The sequence below is a fragment of the Chinchilla lanigera genome, unplaced genomic scaffold (assembly GCF_000276665.1).
Source record: "Chinchilla lanigera isolate Chin_1 unplaced genomic scaffold, ChiLan1.0 scaffold00030, whole genome shotgun sequence".
NCBI lineage: Eukaryota > Metazoa > Chordata > Mammalia > Rodentia > Chinchillidae > Chinchilla > Chinchilla lanigera.
Genome location: NW_004955431.1, coordinates 13,555,768 through 13,581,644, shown reverse-complemented (window position 1 = coordinate 13,581,644; position 25,877 = coordinate 13,555,768). Strand labels below are relative to the sequence as shown.

General features: G+C 43.3%; 1 protein-coding gene across 6 annotated transcripts in view; it reads left to right on the top strand.

Annotated features, from left to right (window-relative positions):
* Fry (furry homolog (Drosophila)) overlaps positions 1-19,529 on the top strand; it is a 341,220-nt gene extending 321,691 nt beyond the window's left edge. For 4 of the 6 annotated variants that reach the window (XM_005387722.2, XM_005387724.2, XM_005387726.2 and 1 more), the window contains 4 exons: positions 3,935-3,952; positions 5,685-5,795; positions 17,302-17,504; positions 18,098-19,529. In XM_005387722.2, the coding sequence (XP_005387779.1) occupies positions 3,935-3,952; positions 5,685-5,795; positions 17,302-17,504; positions 18,098-18,356 (591 nt within the window). In that variant the 3' untranslated portion in view covers positions 18,357-19,529. The remainder of the gene's footprint in view (positions 1-3,934; positions 3,953-5,684; positions 5,796-17,301; positions 17,505-18,097) is intronic. The other 2 variants (XM_013515820.1, XM_005387729.2) reach the window with 1 other exon arrangement.
* The last annotated feature ends 6,348 nt before the right edge of the window (positions 19,530-25,877 follow it).

Sequence of the window (25,877 nt, the reverse complement as noted above, 5' to 3'; positions counted from 1 at the left end):
ATTGAAGAGTGCTGAGCGTCATGGTTAATTAGGATAATCTTTATTTTTTTTAGTAGAAATCAGCAGTAAGAATATCTGTAAGAATTGGTTTAATCCTTTTGCCTTTCAGTGGCTCCATTAGTGCTCTATCTTCCATTATGATAAAGAAATTTCAGACATGAAAATGTTCAGAACAAAGAAATTTTTATGGTCTCTTTCTCAAAGTGTGATCCAAGGTTACTTCTATTAGAATCATTTGGAATCTTGGTTTAAAATGCAATTTTATGGGACTCTTCCTAAACCAGCTGAATCTGAAAATCACTATAGGAGGTAGAAGGAAAATCTACATGTTAACATATTTTCCAGAAGGTCCAGAAATAATTTGTAAATCACTATTCTAAATTCTTATTTCTATAAAACATAATCTCAGTGTCCACATATAACCCCTCTCACAAAACCAGTTCTTGCTCACTAGAGCTCAAATTACAGTAGAATACAGTTAATACCTGTAATACAGCTTTCATTGAAATAATAAAGTATAAAATTACACATTTTAATAAAAATGTGAATTAAGCTGCTGATTTTTTTTTCTCTTAAAAAGCAATAGGAAAACTCCCAGACCTATCCTTCAATCTATGCTCAAATGAATTGTTCAAAAATCCAAGCCACCCAAAGCCCCCATATTTGTGATTGAATTTCTCCCTCAAATATCTCTGTTATTGCCATCTTTTAACTCCAAGCCGAATTCTCCCAACATTTATACAGCTCGGTATTTTCTGATGACAGTGGGTACTTGGTGAAAATAAATGGAACCTGGATTAATTCCCATGATAAAATTGCTTTTGCATAGTGTAATTTGCACTTTATACAGCCAGAGGCCTAATGGCTAAAATAACAGTGAGAGGGAGCACGCTATTGGCTACACTAAAGAGGAAACAGTATACTATAAAATGCCAAAGGTGGGTACGCAACCTGTGGTTTTAGACAAGTTGAAGAAGGTAAATATTGGACAGGATTTTCTCCAGTTCACCTGTAATCCATTAAACCTCCTCCAGATACAGTTGATCAGTCTTTATTCTATAAGCAGTCTTCTTTCCTGTATGTGCTAAGCAAATGTCTCCTAAAATTATTTCATAGTTTTCTTAAAAATAGTAAATGCCCCAAGGTATGTTTTCCGTGTCACAGGCTTCAAGGTATTTATCTTTCCAAGCCTTGACAGACATTCATGACGAAGGTCCAGAATAATTACTCAACAAACGTAATAATCAATGTGCCAAAACCACATGGTATTAACAAGTAGGTGCACATTGTTCCTGCGTGTTTAGGAGATTAGATACACCTACTCATTTCTGAGGGGAGAAGCCTAGTCATTAGCCTGTGTTACTTCCTGCCTATCTAGAATCTAAATTTTATCCCATTTAGTTTTAACCCGTGACTTTTACAAAGTAAATATGAAAATAATAGCCATATATGCTGTGGTTCATCTTTAGTCACGTCAAATTTTTCTTTCTTTGACCAACTTTAAGCATAGAAACCGTCTGAAGGCAAAATGAAGAGAAAGCAGACATGTCTAGGATACTGTGCTCTTTTTAAACTGCCCATTCCCTAATAGTTAATGATCAGTTCTTAACACCATGGCTTCTTGGGATGTTTTTCTTCCTCATTTTCAGGAAGTATACTTCCAAAACTGATTTTATAAATCAAGCCATATCAGAAGAAAAGGAACAAAGCTTGAATAAAATTCTTGAGACCAAAGAAAATAATCACATTCCCACAACATGGCCAAAACACCCTCAAAGCACCAGAACACAGATACATTTATACAGATGTCTAAAGGGCTATTTTTTAAAACCTGGGAACAGGAAGACACTGGCCCAAGGGGGAAGAAAGCTTTACTCTCTTCCATGTAATGGCCCCTTAGAAAGACACTGTTCACTACCTTTTTGGGACAGTAGATGCAAGTCAGGCCCCAACCTATGGCATAGGAAAGGTTCTAAGATGATAAATATCAAGGAAGCTTGAAGCAACCTACCTAAAAAGGAGAGTTTAGAAAGGATACCAAGAACTGGTGCTCATCAAACCTGGCCATCTCCCAAGACACACACTACAGTATTTTATGTCCTGAGTGCCTGGTGGGAGGAACGCGGTGACAGTGACATTCCTTAGCACCACAAACTGGAGTCAGAGAGCTTTACTTGCCTTTATTGGGCAGAGAAGCTTTTACTTTGACTCATGCGATGACCTCCTTGGATTACTCCTTTGTTTTTTAAAACAGCAAAAGGATGACAGTTTTCTTCACCACATGATCATGTCATTTACTCAGCACGTGTTTCACTCCACACTGCTGAAAAGTAAATGGCACGGTACAGGCACCTACTTGCTACGTGAACACTAAACATTTCCGTCAGATTTGCTGCTCTCTGAAAAGTCTTCCCAGTGGAAGTGCTGTGTGCGTGGAGACGTTATGACGGACCCTGTGTGCCCATGTGATATATATAGATAGATAGATAAATAGATATAGATATATAGAGATATATATAAATTTTGGTTATAGAAACTACTTAGACAAAGTTTCCTTGAAAATAATAACTACCTAAACCATGTAATCTGCATCATAGGTTTAAAGAGATTCATCTTTCAAAGCATAGAGATATATACGGCCAGGGCCCAAAAACTACTCAGTAAATACAATGTAATAACCATCAGTGTGCCAATCGCCATAGATACTAGCAGCAGGTACAGGAAACAGAGAGCCCTGAATGGGACAGCAGCAGACACTATTTGTGGTGATCCTTCAGTTACTACATAATAAGCTGAGCGTGGTGGCGCATGCCTGTAATCCCAGCACTCGGGAGGCTGAGGCAGGAGGATCGTTGTGAGTTTGAGGCCAGCCTGGGCTACAAAGTGAGCTCAAGGTCAGCCTGAACTGCATAGGAGGACCCTGTCTCAAAAGATAATAATAAAATAAAAAATAAAAATGTAGATACTAATAAATAATAATTTGATAGTTTTATTTGATCTTTTAAACTATTTTATAAGTACAATACATTAAACTGATAACCCAGAGAGTTTTTGAAAGAGCTTTACAGAAAAGAGGTTTTTGTTTTCAAGAATTAGAAACTGAGTGAAACAGATCCTTAAATATTTTGAAAATTCAGAACCAGACACATTGACCTTTAACTAGGAATGGGCAAACTGATTTTCAAAAAATATTTCTTCAAGTGTGGTTATCCAATACCTAAATTTTTGTTAACTACCAATTCTAAATTACTTTTAGAAATTATATACTGGAGAAAAAAATTATTTAAAAAAATCAAATGCCAGGAAATTACTTGTCATATCTCATACGTGTTTGAGGATAAAGTATACAGTGTTTATTCCTTTGAAATTACAATGTCTAGCAGTATTATAAAATGTTATCAATGTGAAAGCCAAGCCAACCAAGGAAAATGCCACTTGGATTGTTAAGTATATTCAGTGTTAATTGTATGGTCATAGTTTAGTAGTTACAAAACCAGACGTTAAAGACTACCTTAATATAAAGCAATACTATAATTTGAGATTATATTCTTCAAATTATTCAGCTGTCTTTCTCACAGTTTTACTATATTACATATAATAGTTCTACACTAAAATCTCCAAGCAGTAAGAATTTTTATTTCTGGTCTCCAAGACTGATTTGACAAAATCTAAACCAACTAATGAGGCAACCTAAAAGATTAAAAAATTATGTGTTTTCAATGATAATGTGTCCTGTTAGAGCTTGTTTTTAACTGGGGTGCTGTGCATGTGGGATGGGTACAACACTGGCAGCTATTGACCAGGTGTGGGCCAGTAACGCTACTACTGCTGACGGTTCTCTCTTGAAAGAGGGCCGTGCTTTCTGTTGCATGCGTACACTGACCCTGTACTTTCTTTCCTTTCCTTTGTCTCCTGGGCCATGCTTGCTGTGTAGCAAATGGAATCTCTTGCAGTAAGTTAACTTTCTTTCATACTCTTGGTCCACGTAGGCATGGGTCCGTAACAAACCTTATTTTTACTGTTACTATTATATCTTTTCGCATGTTTTCCCGTTTTCATTTAATTTTATTTTCTTTGGTAGATTGAAACATGGCAGTTTTACCGGTAGCATTGTGGACTGCTTTTGCCCCAAAGTAGAAACCTAATTGCTATGAATTCTCATATTGTCAGTAGGATATATTAAATAATAACCATCATTATTTGGTACTTGGGAATGTCAAGAGTTTTCATAGCTAGGTTTCACCCTAAATTGAGATGATATAAAATTGTTTTGAAACAATCTTTTTATTTATTTGCAGGTCCTTGTAATTTTCTTTCATACCAGATTTTAAAAGGTTTCCACATTTAAATGGCAGTATGATGAAGTACTTTACTAAAGCAACCAAAGATGCAGTTTGAGTTAATTAGCAAGTGTAACTACTTCTTTAAACCTAAGCTACTTACCAGCATCGAGGGATCAAATCTAAGCTGAATTGTTTTCCCCGCTGAGCATAGAAAGCGGGAGCAAAAAGGAAACATCTTCAGCCTATTCTGATCATGAATGTTAGTAATTCTAAAAAATTAGGATAAAACATATGATAGTTCATAATAGCAATAGAATATTCTTCCTAAACTTAAATTCTTACACTTTTTTTTAAATGATGTAGGGGAAATTCTGCAGTCACCCTCAAGCACTCAATTCCAAGCCGGGTTTTTTATAATATGTTGAAAGAAGATCTCTACCTACCCTTCCTTTACCCCATTTGAAAAGTGAACAGTGCAACTTTTCATTTAAAAATACATACATAACCACATACACAACCCACTGTCCCTGCTGACTGCCGAGCCAACAAATCCTATGTAGTGAAGGCTGTTCTTTCACCGAACACACTCCACTACCTAGGAGCTGACCCATGGTTGAAACAAAATAGGCGAACTGAGAGGACAAGCTAAAAGAGTAGTGTAGTCACTGGTGCTGAGATCACACATGATCTTTTTTCTTCATAATACACATAAGCTGCATGATGAAAACATTTTAAATTCCAGAGGCTCCAGGGGCATTTTGGACAGTGATTGTTTTTTCAGTGTTCTTTCCATGGGAGGTGTAGATGTTTTCATAGTGTCTTAAGCATTTTTGGCCGCCTCTGTATCTCTCTGATACAATAAACGTTGAGCACAGAGTAGAAGGCTGTGATTGAGAGGACTGCGTGGCTTGTGTTGACACAGATGTTAGGGTGAGCATCTGCTTGATGCTAACCAGGACCATCACAAGGGTAGTCGCTCAAGTATCTGCTCAATTTATAAATTTAACACCTAAAAATACGTAATGTTTGGCTTTCCGTAAAAAAGAAATTTTTTACTTTAAAAGCAGTAATTATAGCTTATAAAAATGAATACAACCACTCAGCTATAATTTGTAGGTATTTAATTTGCTAATATAATGGGAACGTGCCAGTTCTGTCTTTTTTATAGCTGCTCCTCTCTAACTAGTTACCTTCTATCGTATAGAATATAAGGTTCCATAATAACTATGCATTTCTCACCAATATTTATTGACTGGGTTTTGTTTTCCTGTTTTATTGGAGTAACAGCTAGCTGTGTTGCCTTAATTTTTTTTAAAAAAAAAGTGTCTTCACTGAGGTTTCACTAGTTACACCAGAACGACCCTTAATAACTATTTCTTCCCATGCACATTCTCTCTTTAGCAACTAGAACTGTGTCAGAGGTTGTATAAACTGCACTTCCAGCTGCTGTTGCTTTTTCAGTCCTACTGTAAGCTCATCGGCCAGGTGCACGAAGTGAGCTCCATGCCAGAGGTGAGTCCTTGCGCTCCCCGCCCCGGGTCCCACCCTAAAATCATCATTCTGTTTGGTTCTCCTTCCTGCCTGTCTCTAACTGTCCAGGTGATTATACCCCCACCTGATTACGTTACTCAAGCACAAGTCAGAATAAATGTCCTGTATTTATTTCTGTTCTCATTTTTTAAAGGTTTCCAGGGCAGGGCCAGGCTAAGGTGAGAAAATTTAGGGACAAGGCCCTCGCTCCATGTCATGCCCTAGGTGCTTCACTTGCATCACCCTGATCCTAGCCCTGGGTCTGGGCTTTCTCCAAAAATATTCCTTGTGCTGTGGCTTTTTCTCTTCACATCCAGCCTTTCCTTCTTGCCCTTACTTTGAGGTAAAAAGGAAATGTCTAACTCTGTATGATACATTTGTGTAAAAAGCAAAATAATTTAAACGTACTACTTCGAAGTGAGCCAGTTTTCTCAGAAGTGAAAGTAGAGTACTGGTGATTTGTACTGGGTATCAGAAGAGCGCAGAGGAAAAATACCTCATTTGCCCAGAGGACAGAAAGGTTGAGACTCGAAAGCTTTCTGGAGCAAGTCACACCTGAGCAGCATCTTACAAGACAGAATGGAGTCATAGAGTCGAAGTCCACGCAGAACAAAAGCATGGGCAAGAGCAAGGTGGTGAGAGAGAGGAAGAAACTATAAGCAATTTGGCATTGCTGCAGAATAAAATGCAAATGCAGGAGGGGTGATGAGATCAGGCAGAAGAGAGGGTGAGGGTGAGATCATGGAAGACACCCCAGGAGCATCTCGGGAGGATCTTTACAGCGGCTACGTGGAAGGTGGATTTGGTGGTAACTGAACTGGAGATAGGAATACCAGTTACAAGGCCGCCGCAGTAGTTCAGACAGGAGAAGAGTGTTTGAACTGGGACAGAAGTGCTAGGCCTGGAGAGGATAAAGCGTGTATGGGTGCTGTTTAGGACTATTTAGGACCAAAGGTCAATGAAACTGATGAGGGTAGAGGAAGGGCGGAGCTGAGGATGGTAGGTTCCATCTCAGAGGACAGGTACCACCGCAGCTGTGACAGGGCCATACAGACAAGGACTGAGACTTTTGTGCATCCAGGCAGTGAACACCTCTGTGTACCAGACCCCAGCCAGGTAAATGCCAGTCTTGCAAGTGGTGAGATCCAAGGGTCCGAGGTCAGGAGAGAGACCTGGACTGAAGGTGCAAAGTGATCACCATCACAAACAGGTGGGGATCAGTGAAATCCTCCCACCCAGAGCAGCAGGGTGAGGGTGGAGCCTGGAAAGCCCCACCGTCTAACAAGTGGGCAGGGGAGGAAGAGCCACAAAGGAAGCAAAATGACAGCCACTTCTCTGTATTCATTACTGTCTGAAAAGGAAGGGAAAACTATATAACTTAAGTACAATATACCTTCTTTTTTTATACTTCTAAGTATTCTTTCCAATGTTATGCATGAGCTCTTCCCCAACCAGCCCTCCTCCATAGAGTTACAAGTTCTCAGACAAGAGAGAAAAGAGGTGCTGCCCTATTACTTGTCATGTGCTCAAGATAAAGTTTGTCTCTTACTTTCTAACAAGTATCAACACAATCCTTAGAGTCCATCTGTGCTAAAGAAATAAAAGACGAGTGTATGCCACTCGCATACATTTTACCATATTAAAGTAGTTGGAATGAGATGGCCAAATAAAGGTGCCTGACACTGACTACCCCAGCAGACAAGGAACAAACATCTACATTTCAGTCAGTGACTAGTGGAGATGCTGGAAGATAGCAAGGGAGTGACAGAAAGCCCCCACTGAGGTCAGCTCAGAACAGGAGAGACTTCTCCCGAGAAGGAAAAGGCCAGCCCACCACCCCACACCCTGACCCGAGCCGCTACTGCACTGCACCATCTTGAAACCTGAGCCACTGCTACCAGAATGTGTCCTGCTCTGGAGGCCGGTAGTCCCTGCGTCTCTCCAACCCCGAGGCTCTGCCATCAGCTCGCCGCATTCGCACGTGGTAGCGTACCCTTGCCAGCCTAAGGGCCTCGGCTCCCTACACCCTTGGAACAAACTGCCTAGGAGTCACTCAACCAACACCAGCCCATCCTAGATGCTGTTATACCCCGCCGCCATTCAGAACAGAGGCTGTGGCTGAGCTGTGCTTTAGCACCCAAGGTTTTATAGCACCTTTTCCCTCAGGGACCCTAGACCACCAGAGGACCCATGCCAGGGCTGGGGGAGCAGCTGCACGCCTTCAGCACTTGAACCAGCCTGGTACCTGGGCCTCGGGGAATTGGAGCCTTGGCTAGGAGAGCAGCTGCCGCACCAGCCCCCCGGGCCTGTGCTGAGCCCGGCCTCTGAAACACCAGGCACTGTCACTCAGTCAAGAGTCTGCCCTACACCGGCAGAGCAGTCATGCCCACCCAGCACCCGAACCATCCTTGCGCCTTGACCCCTGGGAATTGGAGCTCTGACCCAAAGGAGTGGCCACAGTCCTGGTGTCCAAGCCCATGTGATGCCCTTTCAAGAAAATCTAGTCTTGGTTTACTGTGCTACCTCGCGCTCTGCACTAAACACGCACGGCGCTCCACCTTCCTGGATCTGGACCAGCCCTCCAGAGTCAGCTACAGCAGCACCCTGCCTCCCCAGGGAACAAAGCTAACATCGCACTCTGCCCCACACTTGCACCCCAAGCCATAGCTGTGCTTGTCCACTTCAGGGTCCTTGCTGTCACCGCACCTGCCCTCACAGAGCCTGAGCCACAGCTGTACCCACGAGGGCCAGGGTCACCATTATATGCGCCCTCCCCTGTGCCTGCACTGTCTCTGTGGCCCGTTTGCTTCAGGACTCAAGTTGCAGCTATGCCCTGCTCCCAGGCCCTGAACCTCTGGAATACAGTACCCATCCACCCTAGAGCCATGCCAGCACGGTGCCCTGACCTCCGGTGTCACAGCTACACCCCCGCCCCTGGATCCAAACTGCTAGGGAGGCCCAAAGGGTAAAACTGAACCACACCACAGGTGCCTCAGCAGTTCAGCAAGACCCTGAGCCTAAGACTCAGCTCCACAGCCACTCACAGCGCCCGAACTCGTGCCACCACGGCTGTGCCTGTGGCCTGTGTCACAGCCGTGCCAGGAGGGATCGCCCGGCTAGGACGCTGCACTGCACAGAAGCTGGGGACAGGGGCATCCCTAAAGCCCTCGCTGCCAAGAGCCCTGTCGGTCCACCCCGCCCCAACTCCCAGAGCCTCGGCCACCGACACATCCTCCATGACCACTGACATCGCTTGTAACTGACACCGTGCGCGCAGAGACGAGAGCACCCCGTCCGCTGAGAACCAGCGCCTCCGCATCCCGCCCACCTGACCCATTTGTACATGAAAGGGACCAGTGGTTCAAAGAAATGAAAAGAGAACAGTGGAAACACCGTATAACCTCTGAGACGAAGCAAGAACAGGTTTAAGACAAAAGAAAAAAAGCCTACATTACAGAAAGGAAGATTGCAGATAAACTGCCCTCAGCCTCGAGCTAGGAAAAGAACACACTAAGCCTAAGCCAGCAGAAGGAAAGAAACAATAAAGATCGCAATAGAAATTAAATATAGGACAGAAGGAACTATCTTTAAAAACCAATAAACTAAGAGATGGTTTTTTGAAAAAAAAAAAATAAAAACTAAAATTTTAAAACTCTAGCTACATTAAGAAAAAGACTCAATTCAGAAATGCAAGTGGAAATATTTTTTTTTAAATGGGAAACACTGCACCAGATGCCTCCCAGGGGTGAGAGAAGACTATTGCGTAGGGCAGGGATGGCAAACCTTTTAGAGACGAGTGCCCAAGCTGCAACCCAAAACACATCTGTTTATCACAAAGTGCCTCACTGCAAGTCTACCCGAATACAGTAGTACCTCGGTTTTCTAACTTAACTTGTTTTACAATGGGAGAAGTTGATCAGGTTTGTCATCTGATGCAGAGCTAATGGAAGCAAAATTTTACCAAATGCTTTTATTTGTGAACAGTTTGCAAGCAGAAGCATTCATCAACCTAGGACCTCCAAACACATTTCATGACACCAACATCATATTGATACTAAGCCAGACAAAGGCACTACAAGAAAATGACAGGCCAGTATTTCTAATCTGAAGTTTCCTCAAGAAAACATTAGCAATCAGTTTCAGCCAAATATCTAAAAGAGTATACATTATAAGCAAGTGGGATTTAACCCTGAGATGCAAGGATGGTTTAACATATGCAAATTAGTGAATGAGACACAGCACAAGAACAGAATGAAAGATAAACACTACATGATTATTTCAGTTGATACAGAAAAAAGCATTTGACAAAATGTAGCATCCTTTATTGATAAAAGCTTTTATAGTGTAGGTTTAGAAGCCAGCCATAATGGGGCACTCCTATAATCCTAACACTCGGGAGGCTGAGGCAGGAGGATCACCCCAAGTTTGAGGCCAGCCTGGGCTACATAGTGAGATCAAGCAGCCTGAACTGCATAGTGAGACCCTGTCTCAGAAAAAAAAGGAAAGAAAAAGGAAAGAAAAAAGAAAAACACATCTTAGGTCTAGAAGGAAAGTTCCTCGCCATAACAAAGCCATTTAGGAAAACCCACAGCTAACATAACCAGTGAGGAAGTGAAAGCTGAGACCTACTGCAAGCAGGGATGCCTGCATTTACTTCTGTCCAACACAGTGCTGGAAGGAGTAGCAAGAGCAGTCAGATAATGGAAAAAACAAAAGACATCCAAATTAGAAGAAATAAAATGATCTCTGTCTTCAGATGGCAGGATCCAATATGTAGAAAACCCCAAGGATCCCACCCCAAAAAGCGACCATTAGTAGTAATGTTGTATCTGAACTCAGCAGAAAATCAACTACAAAAATCAGTATTTCAATATGCAACAGCTGACCTAGCTGAAAAACAAATCAAGAATGCAATTCTACTTATGATATCATTTAAAGCACCTACATAGGAATACATAACCAAGAAGGGGAAATTTTTTATATTAAAACTATTTTAAAATTTAATGAAATAAACTGAAAACACCAAGATGGAGAGATATTCTGTGTTATGGATGGGAAGAAGTAATACGAAGATGCCCTTACTACCCGAACCAATATGTATATTTAACGTGATCCCTATCAAAATTCTAATGGTATTCTTCACAGAAATAGGAGAAAATCCAAAACCTGTGTGGAACCACAAAAACCTAAATAGCCAAAGCCACACTGAGGAAGAAAAAGTTGGAGGTATTATTCTTCCTATTTTATATTGCAAACCAGCTATGGTATTACACACCTGGGAAGCTGAGGCAGGAGGATCACAAGTTCAAGCCCAGCTTACGCAACTTAACAAGACCCTGTCTCAAAATAAAAAATAAGTAAATAAGGGCTGGGGGTGTAGGTGAGTGTGAAGGTCCTAGCTTTGATCCTCAGTACTGGGGAAAAATTGTATCACAAAACTATAGTGATCAAAATAGCATAATACTGGCATAAAAACAGAACTATTGATCAATAAAAGAGATTAGGAGCCTAAAAATAAATCCACACATATATGGTCAGCTAATTTTAGATAAAAACACCAAAATAACACACTGGAAAAAGGACAATTCATCCAATAAATGGTGCTGAGAAAACTGGATTTCCACATACAAAAGAATAAAGTTGACCCTTTACACCATACACAGAGACCAACTCAAAATGTATAAAAGAACTGTTATACCTGGAAATGTAAAATTTCTGGAAGAATTGGCCAAGGTACCAGATTCCTATAATCCCAGCCTTCTGGGAGGCTGAGGCAGGAGGACTGCAAATTCAAGCCCAGCTGGGCAATTTTGTGAGATCATGTCTCAAAAGTTTTAAAAAATTTCCTAAAGGTCTATGGATATAGCTCAGTGTGAAGGCTCTAGTTCAATGTCCGGCCAGGGGGGAGGGGCACGTATGTTGTCAAGGGTGTGGAGAAGAGGGACCCTAGCACACCACCGTTGGGAATGTTGATTAGTGTAGGTAACATATAAAACTCACCAAGCCCTATTACAGGTACATTCCCGAAGTACTGAAATCACCTCAGAAAGACATCTGCACTCTCGTGTTCATTACAGTATTACTCACGATAGCCCAAACAGGGAAATAAGGTAACTGCCCACCGGTGTACGAATAAAAAGTGTGCTTGCACACACAAGAGTATCATTTAGCCTTAAAAAAGTGATCCTACTCTTCGCGTGGATGAGCGTGGAAGCATTGTGCTACAGACATAAGCCAGACACATAAAGAAAAACACTACGTTATCCTACTTATATGTGGAATATTTATTTAGAACATATAAATACATACCTCAGGTACACAAGTGAGAGTTATTAGGGGTGCGGAGACGTGTGTCAGAGAATACACAAGGACACAGACAGCAGCTCTGTGGGGCGGAGAGCCTAGAGAGCTGTGCAACACGAGCACTAAAGTTAACAAAACCGTACAGTGGAAGAGGGCTTTATGAAGATGCTGGTTGTTCTTGTACAGAAAAGTACCTGCTGGTCTGTTGTGCTAAGCAGTCAGTTTACTATCCACGTGTATTCCATGATATCACGTTGTAACCTTCATCTCTACTAATAATAATGCAGCTTATTTTTAAAGCAGTCAGGCGGGCCGGGCATATACCTCAGCGGCATAAGCGCCTGCCTGGCAAGCGCAAGGTCCTGAGTTCAATTTCCAGTACCAAAAAAACAAAGCAGTCAGAATTTTACTTTAGAGTAGTATGTGTTGTATACTATGTATGTATATGTTTGGCTCTATAATTTTAAATCTAATGAATTTAAAGTCAATTTACAATTTAATGAATATAAAGTAAATTTCTACTTTAGTTAAGGGGTACTTTTTGGCTTTTTTTTTTTTTTGCAATTCTGGGCCTCGAGTCAAGGGCCTCATGCATGTTAAGCAAGCACTGTACTGCTGAGCCTCATCCCCAGCTCTTTGTAAATTTTATTTTGATACAGAGTCTCCCTTAATTCCCTTATCGGACCTCAATGTTTCAATCCTCCTGCCTCAGCCTCCTGAGTAGCTGGGATTAAAGGTATGTGCCCACACTCAGTTTAAGTACAATTTTATAAACTTAAAACTTAACTAGGATTAAAACAATTAGGAAGAAAGTCACCTTGCCACTTCTAATGATGCAAAAAATCAAAATCCTTTATTTTCTTTTAAAAGATTACCTTAGTAAATTTTAAACCTAGTTCAGGAGTATTTGTATTTAAGGAGTATCGTGTAAAGACAATTAGTACTTCAGGGCTTCCGTTTTATAGTTTATACAGTCAGTAAGATAAAAATCAATTGGAAAAGTGAAGGTATTAAATAATTTTGCAGAATAAGTGGGCAGCATCAATTTGCATTACAAAGGAAAAAAGCCCTAAAATTTTATGTCAGTATTTTTGCAGTGCTCTTGATGTGAAACTGTGAAACAGTGTCTTCCATGGTGTATCTTAAGGACCAAACTAGCACAGGTTCTCTCTTATGATAGACTTTTCAATACTCTGGAACATTTGGTTCCAGTAATTTGTGACATAAGCTCTTGCTATGTTGCCCAGGCTGGCCCTGAACTCCTGCCTCAGCCCCTGAGTAGCTGGGACCACAGGGACACACAACTGCCCTGCCTTGGTTCTGGAAAATATCCTTTATCTCAGTAGTATTACTACTGATGTTACATTCAGATTATTCTTTTTCATCCTTGTCCTTAAAATTGTCTTCCCATGCCACAGAACAGCAAGGCATAGATTGTTAGAATGGGCTCCATCTTTACTGTTACAATTATTGCGTGCTTGGGGGCTGGGGATTTAGCTCAGCAGCACAGCGCCTGCCTGGCAAGCGCAAGGTCATGAGTTCGATTCCCGGTACTAGAAAAAAAAAACAAAAACAAAACAAAACAATTATTGTGTGCTTATATACCAATTTGTACTGAGCATCTTTCCTTTTTATTTTATTGGTACATTTTAGGTATACATAGTAATGACATTCATCATAGGGAATGTATACCCGTACAAGATACAACTTGCTTCTTTTTTTTCCCATTCCCCTTCCCTCCCTTCAACCCCTCTTTCCTTCTTTATTTGCAAAAACTGTTTCCATTTTTTCCTTTTATTCTTTTTTTTTCTTTTCCCTTCTTTCCTTCCACCATTCCCTTGTTTCCCTTCTCATTTGTACTAAGTGTTTTACGAATATTATTTCACCTAATCTTTAAAATGATCCTGGGAGCCAGGCGGGGTGGTGCATGCCTGTTATCCCAGCACTCAGGAGGCTGAGGCAGGAGGATCACCACAAGTTTGAGGCCAGCCTGGGCTACATAGTGAGCTGAAAGCCAGCCTGAAGTACACAGTGAGACACTGACTCAAAAATTAATTAATTAATGCAATTTAATTTAATGATCCTATTTTTAGTCTCATAGGTAGGGAAACTGAGGTATATGAAAGTCTCTTACTGTTTTCCCATAGTAAGGTGGTACCTCGGTTTACAAACTTAATTTGCTTTACGATTTTGGGGCAGATGGCTGTGGTTGTTTGTCACCCAATGCAAAGTTTGCAAATACCAGCGAAATCTTACCAGACGCTTTTGATTGCAAATGGAAGGGTTTGTGAACCAAGGTATTACTGTGTATGTGTTAGCTTTTCATTGCAGTAACAAATACTTGAAGCCACTACTTTATAAAGAGAAAGGACTTATTTAGCTCACAGTTTTGGAGGCTGAAGACCAAACAACATGGCACAGGCTCTGGCTGCCCCACATCACAATGGGAGTACCATGTATCTCTAGGGCTGGTCGTGCTTTCGTGATGGAGCTACCGGGATTCAATGATGGAGGCCCCACCCTGAAGACCTAACCTGATCACTTCCCAAAGGCCTCACCTCCACCCACCATAACCTCATTCAGCCCCCCTCTTAATCCATGGACATCAGACTTTAGGGATTAAACTCCTCCATGAATTCAGGGAACAAACCATATTCAGACCGAAGCATTTTGCTTCTGGGCCTTATTCACTCTTAAAACTCATGTCCTTCTCATATACAACAGGTAGTAATTCCATCCAGATGACCCCAGAGTCTTAACCCATTCCAGCATCCACTCAAAAATAGAGGCTCATCTGAGACTCAAGGCAAACTTCTCGCAGCCGTGAGCGTATAAAACAGAAACAAGATTCATATTTCCAAGATACAACGGTATAGGACCGGGGATATAGCTCAATGGCACAAGTGCCTGCCTGGCAAGCACAAGGTCCTGAGTTGGATTCCCAGTACCAAAAAAAAAAGAAACCAAGATACAGCAGTGGGACTGGCGTAGGGTAAACATTCCCATCCCAGAAGGAAGAATAGGCAGGCAGAAAGGAGTAATCAGCCCAAAGCAAGACCAGAACCTAGCAGGACAAACACGAAATCCCCAGGTTCCGAGCCTGGCATCCCGTCCACAGCGGGCAGGGTGGAGCCCCCCGAGGCTGTGGGCAGCCTCACTCCTGTGGGGCTTCCCTGGACTCAGCTTGTGCGTCACTCCTCACCCTTTCGAGTCTGCAGCTCTTCCGGACTGGCTGTCTCACACTGGTAACTCAGTTGTGAGGTCTCAGGGCAGCCCTCCCCCTGCAGCTCTGCTAGGCAGTGCGCTGGTGGGGCCCCTCCGACCCCACACTTCTGCTCAGCATTGCCCTGGCAGAGGCTCTCTGTGGTGGCTCCTTCCGGCCCAAAGATCTCTGCCCGGACCCCCGGGCTGATGGGGACATCCAGCGGCTGAAAGGTGACGGTTCCAGCTCCCAGGGCTTGTGTAGCGCACTGCTGCAGCTTTCGTAGGAGGATGTCAACAATGCTGCTCTAGCCAGTCCCTGAGATGCGCTGGAGCCATCTTTCCTGTTGTCCTGAGAGGCACACACCTTCTATTCATCTGCTCTAAAGCAAGCAGCTGCCCTTATGAATCCTTCTTGGTCTCACCCCTTACCTGCCTTTTCTCTCCTTCCCTGGCCAGGCTGCAAATTTTCCAAATCTTTCCCTTCTGCTTTCTTTTTAATTGTAAGCTTTATCTTCACCCATTCCTTTGCACTCACACTTGACTGTAAGCAATTAAAACTAGCCGCGCTGCAGCCTCGGTGCTTTGCGGCTTTGAAATCTTCACAGGTAAGTAAGCGAGTCCATCGCTTTTAAATTCAGCCTTCCTGGGAGTCTCAGGACAAGGACACAAGGAAGCCAGACTCATTGCCGCCACCACGTAACAGTGATGGCCTTACTCCAGTTCCCAAGAGAACGCGCATTTCCACCAGAACCCTCATCAGCATGGACTTCGCGGTCTGTCGCTGTCAGCATTCCGGTCTCCTGAGACCTCACCAGGACTTCAGGCAGTGTTCTTCTCACAGCACTGCGCGCTTTCCCTGGCCTCCTCCTCCAAGCCCTTTCGACCTCTTCCTGTTAACCAGTTCACCTTCGCAGTACCGCTTTTCTTCATAAAGATAAAGGGATTATTTAGCTCAGGTTCTGGTACATCACATCACAATGGCATCACACATCTACCTCTATGTCTGGTCTCACTTTCGATATAAAATTACCAGTATTCAGTCATGAAAGCTCCTCCCTACAGACCTAATCTGGCTGGGAGTGGCGCTGCATGCCCGTAATCCCAGAACTCAGGAGGCTGAGGCAGGAGGATCACAGTGAGTTTGAAGCCAGCCTATACTACAGTGTGAGACCCTGTCTCAAAAAAACCTATTCTGACCACTTCCCAAAGGCCCCACCTCTAGGCACCATAGTCTGTTTCAGGGCTCCGTCTTCATCCATGAACATAAGACTTTGGGGATTAAACTCCTCCATGAGTTCGAGAAAAATCATATTTAAATCATAGCAGTTCACAGTCATACCCGCCTCTGTGCCTTGCCTGCCGTGGTTTCTGTTACCCAGAGTCAGTTGTGGCCTGACATTATTAAAGAGAAATTTCCAAAAATAAGTCATTTGTAAATATTAAATAGGTTTTGTTCTAGTATAGTTGTAAATTCTATTTTGTTATTACTAATCTCTTACTGTATATAATTGTGTATTAAATTTTATCACAAGTTGTGATGTATAAGAAAAAACATAGCGTGTGCAGTGCTCAGTGCCGGCTCTGATCTCAGTACCCACTCGGGGGTCTTAGAACGTACCCTCTGTGGATGGGGGACAGTGGTGCCGCAGTGCTGCCCCTGAACCCAGATCTACCCTCCCTCCTCTTGAGCCTGTTCCCTGGTGCATTCTAGCTCTGTGGTTTTGCCCTTTCTAGTTACACAGAAAACATTTTCAGTGAAGCCTTCGTTTTTTCTATAAGGAAGATATTCCTGCTTTTCCTGTGTAAAGTTACTTCGCGCATACCCGCATCCTTTCCGCCTACCACGTAGTACAGTATCGTCTGTCTTGTTTACTACCACAGTAAGCCTGTACTTAACCAGCCCCACATAATCAGACTTCTTTCACTGCAGGATGTAAGCCCGGCCTGCACCTAAATACCGTGTGTTTGTGTCCTGAAACAGCTGCTGAATATGTCCAGAGAACTGAGCGACCTGAAGAGAAACCTGAAGGAGGCCACGGCAGCCATCGCCGCGGACGCCCCTTACGCAGAGGGCGCGTGGTCCGAGCCCACCTTCACGTCCACCGAGGCAGCCATCCAGTCCATGCTGGAGTGCCTGAAGAACAACGAGCTCGGCACAGCCTTGCGGCAAATCAGGGAATGCAGGTCACTGTCCTGTTTCTTTTAGAGATGGTTGCGGGAAATGCACACACTGTGACTTTGTCACAGCTGGCGATGGATTCACCAGAGAAGTCATGTCTAGATATTTTACCTATCTCTTCTCAGGTCTTTACATGCAATGCCCATAGCACTTGGCTTTCAGATCTTACACATGGAAAGTACTGGGCTTGTGTCTGGTCATTTATCATCCTGAAAATGTTCAAGCACTTGAAAAGTAACCTCTGTATCATTTAAAGCTAACGTCCAAATGCACGCTGTCCGTTTCTCCCCTGCATCTCCACATGAACCAGAATGCTGCTACCAATGGGATAAATGTGTCAGATTCTGTTCTGATGTTTTCATGCTTAGGGTACTTTTATCAGACACGATAAAAGTCTAAAACTGAATGTAGTGATGTTTGTACAACTCTGAATACACAGAAACCCATGGGATTGCATACTTTAGGAGGGGCATGATGCGGTATGAGAGTGTCTCAGAAAAGCTTCCTTAGAGTAATAGTCTCAGCCCTAACAGACTCGTAACCTCCCAGCTCTGTGACCAGGAGTGCCTCTAATATGCGCTGTCTTTCTTGACTGCAGAAGTCTGTGGCCCAATGACATCTTTGGAAGCAGTTCTGACGATGAGGTCCAGACACTACTGAACATTTATTTCCGTCACCAAACGCTGGGACAGACAGGTACTTATGCACTGGTGGGATCTAACCAGAGTCTGACCGAAATCTGCACCAAGCTGATGGAGCTGAACATGGAAATCCGGGACATGATCCGCAGGGCGCAGAGTTACCGAGTCCTCACTGCGTTCCTCCCAGACTCCAGTGTTTCCGGCACTAGTCTCTGACAGGAGCCTCCCGTGCCCCCTGGCTTCCAAGCTGGGGGTGCTGCCGTGCTGGGGCAGTGTCATTCAGTGTCTTCTCAGCCTTCAGAAGGCTTGGACAGACTGTTCTCCCTCTTGTTACCTGCAGGACTTTTTCTAAAGAGGGTGACAGAGCTTCCAACGTGTAGCAATACTTTACGAACCAAGGCAGCAAAGGACATCCTGAGACAGACTCCCCGCATCACGCTGTGGGGCACAAACACGCTACCCACTTCCTGAGCAAATGCAACCCACTACTGGAGCACTGACTTCCATGGCATACCAAAGCGGCGACACTGAACAATTCCTTCCTCCCTAGAAGCAGTTTTAGAGTAGCAGAAGTGCGGTGTTTTCTTCACTTCCGAGATTTTTATATTCTACACCTTGTACATTTGTCCCCTTTCCTCCCCTCCCCCCTTGGTTCTGTTTTGTTTGTTTTGTTTTTGGTGAGATGAGAAAAGGACAGGCAGAATGAAGCTGGCCACTGAGAAACTGAACGACGGTCCAACGCTGACAGCCTGCGTGTCTCAAAGGGACTTGGGAATGGACTGCAATGTAATGGACACTGTTATTTGAATACAATTACTGTACCTAAAAGGAGCTGCTATGAAGTACTTTTCTTATGTTGCTAGGCTACTGTTTTTGAAGGCCTGGATCTCTTTGCACCAAAACTGATCCAGATAGACTCTTTTTAAGGATCTTGGCTGCTTTTTACTAGAAGGTTGCTTTTATGAACATATTTATACTACAGAAGGATAAATGTTAATTTTAATTAACTTTGCCATTTTATAGAGAAAATTTATTCACATAAATTCCAAGTCTTTTCACCTCTCACGCATGCATATGTTAACATCCATTCGGATAGGCAGAAATAGAATCATAAAGATATGAATTGTCACTTTGTTTCTGAAGAATAATGTATTTTATTTGTAATATATATGTAAAGGGCCATTCTTAAGTTTCCTCCGTAAACTTAATGCTGTCAAAGTGTTAGATGTGTGCATGTGAATCTGTTACACATCAGAGACGTTCAAAGTTTATCTACGTAACTTATTCACGCTGTATATACATTTAAAGTTTTGTGATGTAATCCTGACTGATACTCTGTTCAGAACTTTCTTTAGACAAAAAAAAAAAAAGCAAGGACAAAATACACGATGACCGTGGATTTTATTTCTGGTTAACGAGAATGTCTGTGGGCCGCCAGAGTGATAAGCCCAAGGGACACCATTCATCACACGGAGTCACCAAGCGGCCCCCACCGGGCCGTGCGGCACATGGCATCGAAGTCAGAGGAAGCAAAGTCACTTTGGAAGCAGAGCTTAAGAAACAAACCAAAAAAAACCTTCCACAAGTTCTCTCTGAAATCAATCAAAGAGAAAAATCAGAAAAGAAAGAGGGCTCTCACGGTCCATAACCTAGGTGACCATCCTTAAAATTTTGAAATATACTGTGTATTGAGCAGGAAAAAAGTAAGAAAACCTTCATTCTGTCACCAGTTACCCTACTAGAAAAAAACAGGGCCACAGATCCACACAGCAGTCTAACCTACAACATCTTCCTACTCGTATTTGACTTGGACTAGCAAATAGAACCTGTTTTACTAGCACGCCAGTACTGACTCATTAGTTGTTATTTCCTAAGAGTATCCTGCAGGAGGGAGTCCAGCCCAAAATTTTGTTGTTGTTGCCACTCTATTTTAACAACTTCCGGAACTGCTGGAAACATATTCTTTTGATAAGTTAACATTTTCAGCTAGAAGACAATTGGCTGTGGTTTATAGAAAATTGAATTATGATCACCCTGAAAAATACCTCCTACGATACAGGGCTCTGTCGGTAACCAGAGTGGCCACCCTAGAGAGTTTTGTTGGGAGCCGCCACGGAAAGGTCTGACTAGTCACAACGGAAAGGTCCGACTGGTCATGCCTGAGTTGGCTACTGTACCCTCTTATCCAGCAAAGAACCCCAGCACGCTTTACTCTTTCAAAGATAAAGGCCGTCAGCCACACGCTGAGTTCTGCCACGTTGGACTGTAATCATAGGAAGTAGGAGAGTTTGTCTTTTTAAAAAAATGTTATTTAGAAACAATAATTTGGGCAATGCAATTCCCATGTCGTTTCACCTTCTCTCCCTTGAGTGGAGTGGGGAGAATTTGTGTCAGAAAGGAGCGCCGCTCCAGCTGGGCCCAGCAGTGGTTGTGGAGCCTTGGGTCATATCACCTTGGCTGTGTGCTGTGCTCTGTTAGAGTATTTCCACTGCCTTCCCCAGGGCTACAGAGAGGTTGGGGTACTGAGGAGAAGGCGGGTCAGGGTGAGAGAAATGCCTTGTCCTGTCTCAGTGCTTTCTAGAGCCAAGACAAGATATACCTTGTATCCATTTGCATAAACAAGCAATCAAGCTAGGCCTTCTGTAACATAGGCATAACTTGGTTAAAATTACAGGCTCTAAATAGGGTGTTTTGGGAAAGCCACTCTGGATTTTTAGCGTCATATGGGTATCTTACTTCCACCCAGAGCTGAGAACATTAAGAAAATTATGTTAAAACAGCTTTGAAATAAAGATGCTTCTATCAGCATCACACACCCACATAGGCAGGTTTTAAGCTCCTGATTCCCAGGCTTAACAAACCTCTTCAGTGAATTATAGAATTCTAGAGAGAAGAAGCAGGCCTCCAGCTGCTTACATATCTATAGTTTCCACCTGCTTCCAAATACCCACCTGAACAACAGAAACTTCCTATCCCCAGATGAATTTGATGGTGTGTTAATTATATCTCCTTAAAGCTGGTTTCTACAATTTTCAATACGTTTACATTGGATGGATTTGAATACATATCATAAGCTTCGATACTTCCTTCACTCGGCAAATACTTACCGAATGCCCACTCTGGGGTAGACACGGTCCTGGGGAGACCAGTTACCCAGACAGATGCGGTCCCTTCTTTCATGGAGTTCGTACTTCTGCATGCCTGGCTAGCTATGTGAGCTAGTTGTAAGTGCCATGAAAAAAATAGCAAAATGGGACAGAGTAACTAGGGTGCAGAGCTGTTATCAGAAGGGTAGCAGAGAAAGCCTTTCTAGGAAGGTGATGCCTGAATAGAGTTCTGAATAAGGGAAGCTATAACACACACAGCTGGAAGGAAGCACACGTAGGGGAAAAACTAAAGCAAAGATCCTGAAACAGATGCAAGATCCTTTTGCTGAAGGGACAGCAAGGAAACCAGCACTCAAGAGTAAAATGAGTGAAGAAAAATGTGACCAGAGAGGAGGCAAGACACAGTCCTTTCCTGGGTAAGCTAGGAAGCTGCTGAATATTTGGGGGCAAAAAGTGATATGTTTTGACTTATATTTTAAGAAGAATCACTTGTTTAGTATAATGAAAAATGTCTGAAGTCAGTGGTGGTTACACAACATGGAGAAGACACTTCTGCCACTGAATTACCTATTTGAAATAACATATGACTCTAAAAACAAAAAAATCACTCCAGCAGAAGAGATGAGAGAAGGGCGGAGGTGGAAATCAGAAGCAACTGCCACAGTGCAGACAAAAGGCAATGCTGGCTTGGGCCAGGGCAGCAGCAGGAGGTCAGTGCAAGGCATGTTCTGCAAATATCTCAGAGGTACAGCTGGCAGGACTTGCTGATCACACAGGGAATATGAGAGTCCAAAGATTGGTCCAGTCAACTGCAAGAACGGAGTTGCCATTTACAGAAATGAGGAGGTACACGTTTCGGAGGTGGACATCAAGATTTCATGTTCATCTGTGTTGGCTTTGAGGTGCTGCTCAGACACCCAGGACGAGCTGATACAAAAACAGGTGCACGTGTGAGTCTGTTGTGGAGCGAAGTCTGGGCTAAGGACATCAGGATGCTATTTAAAGCCCTTGAGGAAAACAGTACATTTACCTGTCTTGGTCAGTCGGACGGGGATCTCCTGAGAATTGTGAGGATCAGAGTGTAGGCAATGGGTTCGAATCCTGAACTACATATCAAATGCTGCTGTGGGGACTGAGGCCATCAAGACCCAGGCTGTGCTGCAGAGATGGTCACAAGCTGTGCTCGTGATCCAGCGCTGCCTCAACCTCCCCAGACTGCCAAGACCGAGACACTCTCAAAGTTACAGTCACCCCAAGTCTTATGGCGGAAATAGGGATTCTCTTCGGTTAGGCCATTGATAGACCAATTTGGTAAATCCAGAGCAAGGTGCCCCCAGATCAGTACTTTAAGAAGACACTGAAAGACACTGACCAGGAATAACTAATATAGCCAAGTGCGTTCTTCTGTGGCAGCCCCTAGTCGTTTTTCCACTAAGGATGTCTGTGTAGTGACTCCCCCCCACACTGTGATTTTTTGTTGTTTCATTTAAGGTCACAGGAAATGAGAGGCTAGAACCCGCTGCAGCCTGTGTACAGGTCCATTTCCTGGCAGGTGCTTCCTTCTCTGTCACCATCTCCTCCTGCTTGGAACACCAAACTCTTGCTGTAGTATTGGACGCCAACTTCAGAGTCTAGGAATTTAAACCACCTATGGGAACGTGCAGGGGGGCCAGAGTGAGGACAAGGAGAAAAGTCCCCTCGCTCCATGCACTGTCAGCTCAACTCTCCTTATTTCTGTTTCAAAAAGTCCAGAGTCAGATTCATGCCACCCCGCTGTACTAGTCATCCTGGCCTGCCGGGCCCGTCACTGTGGTCCACAGCAGTGGTTGTGCTCCTCACCTGCTTTAAAACTGGGGAAGCTTATTAATTCCTGGGTAATTTTAATACGCAGCTACCGCTGAGAACTGCTGGCTTAAATCCCTCCTGCTCACTCCCCTTCTATTCATCAGTATCTTCTCCGTCTCAGCATCTGACATCCTTCCAGGGACCTCAGCATCCTTGCAGACAACCCACACAAGATCTTCCTCTCAGTCTGCTGACATTTTTACCTCGGGATCCTTGCTCTGCTGCATTTTAGCCATCCAGTTCCATGGTTACACCAAAACCCCGTTGGTAACAGTGAATCTATCAGCTCTAGAATATAGCATTCCACCAATCCCTTCATGAATTTGGTCCCCAACCCTGGCAATTCTCCTGCTTTCATGAGTAACAATCTGTGGGCCTTGCCTGTCCTCTCCTCTGAACAAGTTAAAGTTCCACAAGCTATCAGAATCACTCTTTTGCTAATATTTTCTCTTTTATTTCTTTTTCTTTTTTTTTTTTTGCCTTTTTGAGACAGGGTCTCGCTATTCATTTCAGGCTGCCTTGATCTCGTTTTGTAGCCCAGGCTGGCCTCAAACACACAATGATCCTCCTGCCTTAGCCTCCCCAGTGCTAGGATTACAGGCATGCACCATCACACCCAGCTTTTTGCTAATATTTTCAAGGGATGCTTTACCTTCTTGTTTTCAATGTAAATAATGTTAATCTGTTCTGACCCCTATGAATATGATCCAGAATTGAATCAAATTTTCCCCTGTCAGTGTAAATATGGTTAATCTGTTCTGAAGCACATGTACTTTTTAACCACAGAACTATGAAACAAAGTACAGTGTGGTACAGTGTGAAGATAATAGAACACTAACATTACTCAGCTTATTATTGCTGTGACATTCCTGTCACCTTCATTACTGCTCTGCGCTTTCTTTGGAGCCATGCTAGATTAAATAATACTGTACAGTGCTGTATGTGCTAAAAAGCACACACAAAAAAACTTCATAGCAGGTGTGCACAGGTCTGTCACTGCAGCTAGTGGAAGCCATGAGCATGTGTGAGAGCAGACGATGGCCCTGGTCATGTTCTTCACTGATGCAGAGATGGACAATGGAAGCACAATGCTGCCAAATGCTTCTGTTCACGAACCCATTTTGACCCATTTTGAATTTAGTTTAGTGCATGGTGATAGACATGGGTCACCCTGGGTTTCTTCATGACCAGGAGCCTTCATGAACTGAGGTACTAATTGTACATTAAGAACTCTTGGGGCTGGGGATTTAGCTCAGCAGCAAAGCGCCTGCCTGGCAAGCACAAGGTCGTGAGTTCAGTTCCTGGTACTGGAGAAAAACCAAAAAAAAAAAAGAACTCTTAATTCAGACACATGTCCTACCTTGACGAATAGAGGAAGAGCCAGAAAGACCCAGAGAACATCAACTAGAAACACAGGTAACCTAAGCAGAGGAAGGACATACACCCTGATACGAAGAATCAGTTTGGAAGAAGATACCTGAAGACAAACAAAACGTACCCATAGGGGTTAAAAAGAAGGGAAGCTGCCCATGAGGGGAAGGCTGGTCTGCTGCACACCCCTCTAGCATACCCAGGAACAGCGACTTTGAGAGCTTCCCACAGAGCCGGAGGCAGCCACACAGCCAAGCAGTCCATCCTCAAGGAGAGGTGGGAGGTATGTGAGCCCCTTCATCTGCTGCCTTCTCTCCAAACACCGAGCAGGCAGCAGCCTGGCGGCATTATTGCCGGCACGCACCAGGGGTGGGAGATCAGGGGCAGGAGAGGTTCCCTCCCCACATGCCCGATCTCAGACTCCAAGAGAATAAATTAGTGATCGCTCCATTTCTGTAGTTATCATCATAGGACTTGGGCACACCAAGTCACCTCTGAGGGCTTCGAGTTCATGCCACACCAACTAGGAATTCACCTGGCACACAGTCCTGACACTGGTCTAGTTTGAGTCTGTATCGAGTATCCTGGGCTCACTTGAGCCCACACCCAGCTCCCATGGTCCTGCACCACTGCTAGACCCACCAGAGACTCTTTCTGATGTCTATCATCAGTCCTGGGCACCCTGGGTTTCCACAAGGAGTCTCCGCGTGAATGCCTGACCTCTATGGGTGCACATACAGTGCCAGGTGCACTGGGCACAGCAGGGTCTCCACCCTGCACTCTTATTCAATATAGTCCTGGAAAAATTAGCCGGAGCAATTAGACAAGAGAAAGAAAAGAAAGGAGTAAGGACAGCAAAGGAAGAAATTAAATTATCATTATTTGTGGGTGATGATACCTTACATAGAAAACACCTAAAAGTCCACCAAAAGACTTTTAGATTTAATAACCAAATTCAATAGCCTAGTGGGATACAATAGCAACACTCAGAATTCAGTAGCACTCCTGTACACACATAACAAACTCACTGAGAGAGAAATTAGGAAAATCAGACCTTTCACAATAGCATCAGAAAAGATTTAGGAATCAATCTAACAAACAAGTAAAAGCCTTTTACACTGAAAACTACAGTGCTCTAAAAAAAGATATCAAAGAATATATCAGAAAATGGAAAGATATCCCTTGTTATTGGGTAGGAAGAACCAATATTGTGAAAATTGCCATACTCCCAAAATTGTTATACAGATTTAATACAATCCCAATCAAAATACCAATAGCATACCTCACAAAATTAGAGAAAACAATCCTAAAATTTATATGGAACAAGAAGAGACCTAAAATAGGAAAAGAAATCCTGGATAACAAAGGCAAGGTGGGTACAGCACCATAATCCCTGAGTTGAAATATACTACAC